Consider the following 6,092-nt stretch of genomic DNA (forward strand, 5'->3'; position numbering starts at 1 on the left):
ACCTGGTTTCTTGTGTCACAGACAAATGAGGTCACAGCCTCTGTCTGGATTGATATTTCCCCAATGACCCGCAGACCTGGGAGGACCAGTGGCATCTCATACCCCAGGGGAGGAGCAGCTAGTTTTCAGACTGCTTGTCTGTCACAGAAGCTCTCATTTAAAGTTCTACGGTACCTTCTTGGAGTGATAATGAAGGCCCCTGGGAAAGGGAAAGCCCCTATGCAGCAGGTACAATCCTTTAGAGACTGTAGAGATCCTCCTTCTCTGAGCATCCCTGGGACTGGGGTGGAGGATGAAACTTGAACATTTACCCTTGGACCGAAATGATAAGGCCTTTTGGATGTGGAACTAATTTCCTGGGTGCTGTATAATCCTGATCTCCACTAAGGGACTAAACCACTATGATAATGAAGAACTCATGGAGTGAGACGGTCCCTAGCTGCAGGGTTGGAGATATTCAGGCAATGCTGCGTGCGCACCAGGCCTGGCCATCATAGCTTGTTCAATGTGGCAATACCTTGTAGATTCCAAGTAGTTGGAGGAAAATGATCTATTAGGTCCATGTAGTTTAAGACTCTGCTTCCTCATGGGAGGATGCAGAATTGAACCCTGCCATGTATTCACCGGTGCTTTGTTCCTTTTGGTGCTAAATCATAGATTCAGGGAGTCAGAAGGGACCTCCAGGACCATCTAGTCCAGTTGTTTTCAACCTTTTTTCATTTGCAGACCCCTAAAAAATTTTGAGTGGAGGTGCGGACCCATTTGGAAATTTCGATTGTAGGTGTGGACCCCTTTGAATTGAAAGTGTGGGTATTCACATACTTTTGATTTATCCTGGTCACCTTTCACAAACCCCTTAGATATAGTCTGTGGACCCCCAGGGGTCTGTGGAGCACAAGTTGAAAACCATTGGTTTAGTCTAATGCCCTGCCCAGATGCAGGATTCTCTATTCCTAAACTATCCCAGACACCTACCTCTCCAGCATCTTCTGGAAAACGGCCAGTGAAAGAGATTCCTCAGCTTCCTTAGGTAGCTTGCTTTGTTGTTCTTACCATTAGGAAGTTTTCCCTGAGAGCGAATCTAACTTATTACCTCAGTTCTGTTCCATCATTTCCTTTTGCAGATTGATGATGCTGAGGCAGGATCTTCCAGATTATGGCTACCTCATTCCAGTACTACCAAGACTGGAGCATGTCAGTTGAGCAACAAGGTGCAAAAGAAGAACCGTCTAAAGAAAGTAAGCAGCCCTGCATGGGCCAGCCCCTCTGTTACCTCCCAATGAGGCAGCAGAAAGGATGGCTTTGTGGGGTGTGTGCATGATACACTCCTTGTTCCTAGCCTCTAGCAAGCTGAGCTGTAGTGAATGGACACCAACCAGTTGTGGAGAGCTGATTATCTCTGATTCCTCCTGGTTACTTGCTGGAGTTGAGAGGGTGGGTAAATGTTTGTATGTGTGTATCCCAGTGTTTCTTCTCTCATGAGTCTGAGGGTTGCTGAGCCAGAAAGGCTGAATGAATGGATGTCTCTAGCCTGTACCTTGTGCTTCCTCCTCAGTCAGGGATCGCCTCATTGGGTCAATATGTGCCATCACCTTCATCATATAATTCAGCTTTCCATTCCAATGGTCTCTGTCCTGACAGATTCTCAAGAAGCTGTCACTGCTCAAGCTGATAAAGCAGGCTGATCGCAGGATCCTCCGGCTACGTGTATTGGCCAGCAGGTGCTGGAAGTTACTGACATTTGAGAAACCTGCCAGTCTTGTTCCTGGCCCTGCTGGGTGAGTCACTTGCCTACAGAATCCCAGACGTTGTCCAACCTTTGAAGGTGAAGAGAGGTGACTATAAGCATGTGTCTGACTGTGAGGGTGCATGAACCTGGATGAAGCTGTAGGCCTGAGTGGGATTGTGTGTCTCTGTTGGCTGGGTCAGGGAGTGTCCTCAGGTGCAGGAGAGAAGTGGGGTAGATGAAAGGTAGGGTAGGGTAGGAGAGGAGAGAAGTGGGGTAGTTAGCCAGTGAATGAACCCACTAAGAATGCCCTGTGCCACCTGCCAGATACGATGCCTCAGGGTTGCCCAGTCTGTCTCATGCTTCCAAACACCTATGAAAAAAAACAGTTAAAAATGACGTCATACCCAGATTTCTCAGCAGAAAAGTTTAGGCCAAAGGGGTGAAGGGAGGAACTAGTGGAGTCACAGCTTAGTGGACTATATAGCAAGCAAGGTTGTTTGAGACAGTGTTGTGTCATGTTGTGAAGCGGGAGCCTGCTGAGCTGTTTGGAGACGTTAGTGCGACACACACTTTGCATGTGTAGAGTCCAAGGAAACAAGATGTGGGGAAGCTGTGGGGACAGGAGACTTCAGTTGTGCACACAGCAGGTGCCCGGGAGGCAAGCTGGCCTGAGCCCTGCTCTTGGCTCTGCTACTGACTCATTGTGTGTGGCCATGGGCAAATCACTTCTCCCCTCTTCCTTAGCATCATTGTCTGTAAAACCAGGATAGCACTTGCTTGTTTTCAGAGCTGTTTGAGGGTGATGAAGTAATGTGTGTGTGGTGTTCTGGAGACAAAACAGGGTGAAAATGTCATGTATTAGCAGCAATAGCAATTTGTGGGCTTAGATCCAGCCTGTATTAGAGGAGAAGGATCCAGACCATTGACTTTCTTGTTCCCCCAGGGACAGTTATTACTAGGAATTCCTACCACCCCAATTCTATATGGGCTCTCAGCACCTATGAGGCAACATCCCAGGCTGGCCAGGCCTCTTCCTAGCCACCCAGCAGGACCAGCTCTTCCTCTGTTTGTGGAGGCTTCATTGCAGCCCTTGGGGCACTCCTTCCCTTAGCCCTTCCATGTTTCCTTGTAGCATCTCTGCCTCCTGTGCACAGGGGCTGGGTTCCTTACTGCCATTCCAGGGAGCTGCGGTCCTAGTCATGTGCCTCTAGGAAGCTCCAGGGGCTAGAAGGGCCACGTGCTACCGGCTCTTCTGGATTCTGTTTGTGTTCAGGGCATGCTGGGGGAGAAAAATAATGACTTTTTTACTTTGGCTTAGAACAAAAGCATCCTCTATGGAGCCAAAGAAGCCTGGAGTGGACGCAGATACTAGTCCTGTTGTCAACACTGCCACAGAGACTGATCCTGACATTACAGATGTGAGCCCTACCACTCACCCTAATGTAGAGACTGCTCCTATCATTGAGGATGCTGACCCTGTTACCATTGCTGGGGATGACATGGAGATAGATGCTGATATTGTGGATGCTAGACCTGCCTCTGAGGATGATATGGTGACTGATGCTAACTTGGTGCTGTGTAGCCCAGAGCCGCCCCTGGAGGTCCAGCCTGAGATTCAGGAGTGGAGGGCCTGTTTTGAAGGCCTGCCCCAGCGGCTCCACGTCCCTGCCCCTAAAGTGCTCTGCAGACCAGCTGTCCAGCGATGGATCAAACCATGCTGTACTCGGTCCTGTGGCCAGACACTGGAGCACCCATCAACTGTCTGGTACCGGGAGTAACAAAACCTATTTCTGTAAGCAGTTAGTTCCACTCCCCCTGGGGCTGCCTAACTGGGATCCCTCCAGAACATGAAGCCTCAACAGCTTCCTGTCCTTGGGTGAAGTAGGATCCCTCTAGATCCTGTCAGTGGCCAGAGGGTGTCACTGCTGAGGCCTTTGAGGTGCTTCCCATCCATGATGATGACTCTGGCCCAGTCCTAGCTTTTTATGGCCCCTGGGAGCAAGGGTTTGAGGGATTCTTGGCCTTGGATTCTCTATATACCACCACAACCCACCACAGAAGTTCTTATATAATGCTTATGGTATACACCCATGTTCTTATACACCCAAAGAATCTGAGTGCCTGCTGTTTTCAACCCCCGGCCAAGATTTTAGTGGGAGCAGAGCTAACGTGCCCAATACCATCAAGGAGAGCTGTGCCCCTCAGCCACTGTTTATGCATTTCTTCAAAAGGGATCTATTCCCTTTCTTAGCATGATGCTGTAGTCCCAGCTGTTCAGTGCAGAAGGGCTGGGCCACCCAGGGTTAATCCAGTACAGCAGATACCCCAAGTGGTAGGATTTATGGTGTCTTCTTTTATCCTTTGCTAAGAATGCCCAGGCACTACTGTGCCTGACTGTGTCACTAGCAGATCCTGTTCTTAATGGGGACTGTAGTAATTACTGAGGACCGTAATCACAAAACAGACTTTTAGCGTGGAGAGTCCAGCTCACTGCACTTGTTTCAAGAGTACATTTGTTTTTCCTTCCAGGTCTTTCCAAACTGGGTGGAAACTAGGTTGAACAATTGAAGGAGAGAGCTGCTGAGTGATGTACTGAGCCATAATTCTATAAATAAAGGAAATAACCTGCATCCTTCAGACACAAAACTTGTCTCTGGTCTGAAGTCTGAGCACAGCCAGGCATGCAGGGATACTTGGCATAGTGAGAAGGAATTGGACTGTGCCTCTTCTCTAGTCACTTACAATTCTACCCACTAGACAGGCCCAGTTCTTCCCTACTGTGTCTCTGCTAGAGACACTGGCAGTATCCAAGGGAGATTTATGAGTTCGTTATGATAAATTAATATTATATCAAATGGGAATCAGAAAGTTTTCTTGACAGGAAATTGTCAACGGATCCTTTTAAATCTTGCAGCCTGAGCTGAAGTTGTTTTTAGGACCTCCATACCTGCGGTGAGGAGTTTATTCTTGGGACAGTTCTCCATGTGAAAGCTCTTGTTATCTCAAGCCTGTGGCTCCTCTATGTGTTCCTGTATCCTTTCCCCATTTCCTGGGGCCCTTGATACCAGTCAGAGGCACCGTTAATGTGTGACAAGTGTAATATGATGTCACTAGGCTGAACTGTGACACTCCTAGGCCCATGAACTGATGTCATTGGTTAGAAGGAGCCCATCTGGGCAAAGGTTGGGTTCTGCTCCCACCTCCACCAATGTAAATGAGAAGTGTCCTTCAGCACCACTGGAACAGCCCCCACAACAGTTGAATCTCTCTTCTGTGAGTGGTCCCATTGCCTGCAGGGAAGTCGCTGGAATGACTTGCTATATGTATAAAGTTAAACTCTTGTATAAGACTTTCCAAGACTGAACCCTAATGCTGCAAACCTGTAGACAGAAGTCTCACAGGTCTTGAGAGATCTCAGGGAGGAAATAAATGACTGAATTATGGAATTTTTAAGCATTGTTTCCACTGATTTAAGGCAACCTCCAATTGCTCTAAGAAACATGGGATACTGCGTAGCCATTCCTAACAAATCCTTTGTTATTATAGTGTTGCTCGTGAACTTTTAGTCTGTGCAGATCTATTGGGGTTGTCTTTATAATTTTATGTGTGCTGTGGTTGTGGCTGGGGATCCTGATTGTGGATCCAGGCTGCTGGGCTTCACTTTGTAGAAACACAGAACAGAGGGCTGCCCCAGAGAGCTTGCAATCAAGTTTGAAACAGGAGACAATGGGTAGATGCAGTGAATAGACCTGCTACCTCCTCAGTGGTGGAGACACTGTGACATCAGTATGTTACTCTAGACTGCTTATGACTGTTCTTGTGTTGCACAACTAAAACAAGCAAACTAACAGAAGCTTGTAAAGCAGTGATTACACCTACAATTTGCACCAGAAAGGACGCTTGTGAGCTGAAAGGGTGCCAGTGGCCAATCTCTTTCCCCATTAAGCATATGGGAAAGGCCAGTAGGCAGCACTCCAGAGTTAAGGTATCACTCCGTTCTGCTGAAAGACTTGGCCACTGGCCAGGTGTTCCAGCCACAGGGGAAAAGGCCAGCTCCTGATCACCCTGTGGGTGCCACTGACTCGCTGGGATTAACCACTGTGTTTGGTCCCTGCCATTCATTTGTCCTTCTGGACCTAGCGGACAGCTGCCAGCCCACCTGGTTCTCCTGTTAGGTCTGACTGGTTGAGGTGGGCAGACGTCCTTTGACTCATTGGACTTTGGATTGGGCCCTTGGCCAACCTCCAGGCTTCCCTCTTGATGTCACCATTCTTGATACCCCCAATATCTCCCTTTCCTGCCCTGGAGTTTGTCCTTTATGCCTGCCATGCTTATCCAGCAACCCTCAGAGAAGTTCCTGCCT

The 6,092-nt window shown here is 48.4% G+C and overlaps 1 protein-coding gene across 1 annotated transcript; it reads left to right on the forward strand.

The window, feature by feature from the left end:
* Positions 1 to 189: 189 nt before the first annotated feature.
* On the forward strand, positions 190 to 5,146 carry TP53TG5 (TP53 target 5). Its single transcript, XM_090064084.1, has 4 exons — positions 190 to 228; positions 1,125 to 1,238; positions 1,642 to 1,778; positions 3,048 to 5,146. The coding sequence occupies exons 1-4, from the start codon at positions 190 to 192 to the stop codon at positions 3,505 to 3,507; spliced, it is 750 nt and encodes a 249-aa protein (XP_089920210.1). The 3' UTR covers positions 3,508 to 5,146.
* Positions 5,147 to 6,092: the final 946 nt, after the last annotated feature.

This window comes from Crocodylus siamensis, chromosome 10 (genome assembly GCF_052110815.1).
Source record: "Crocodylus siamensis isolate JL-2025a chromosome 10, ASM5211081v1, whole genome shotgun sequence".
Classification (NCBI taxonomy): Eukaryota; Metazoa; Chordata; order Crocodylia; family Crocodylidae; genus Crocodylus; species Crocodylus siamensis.

Excerpts from the sequence above, each read along its gene's own strand:
- TP53TG5 (XM_090064084.1), top strand. The coding sequence starts at position 190 with ATGAAGGCCCCTGGGAAAGGGAAAGCCCCTATGCAGCAG. Across the intron at positions 1,239-1,641 it reads AGAAGAACCGTCTAAAGAAA|ATTCTCAAGAAGCTGTCACT; the intron begins GTAAGCAGCCCT and ends CTGTCCTGACAG. Across the intron at positions 1,779-3,047 it reads CTTGTTCCTGGCCCTGCTGG|AACAAAAGCATCCTCTATGG; the intron begins GTGAGTCACTTG and ends ACTTTGGCTTAG.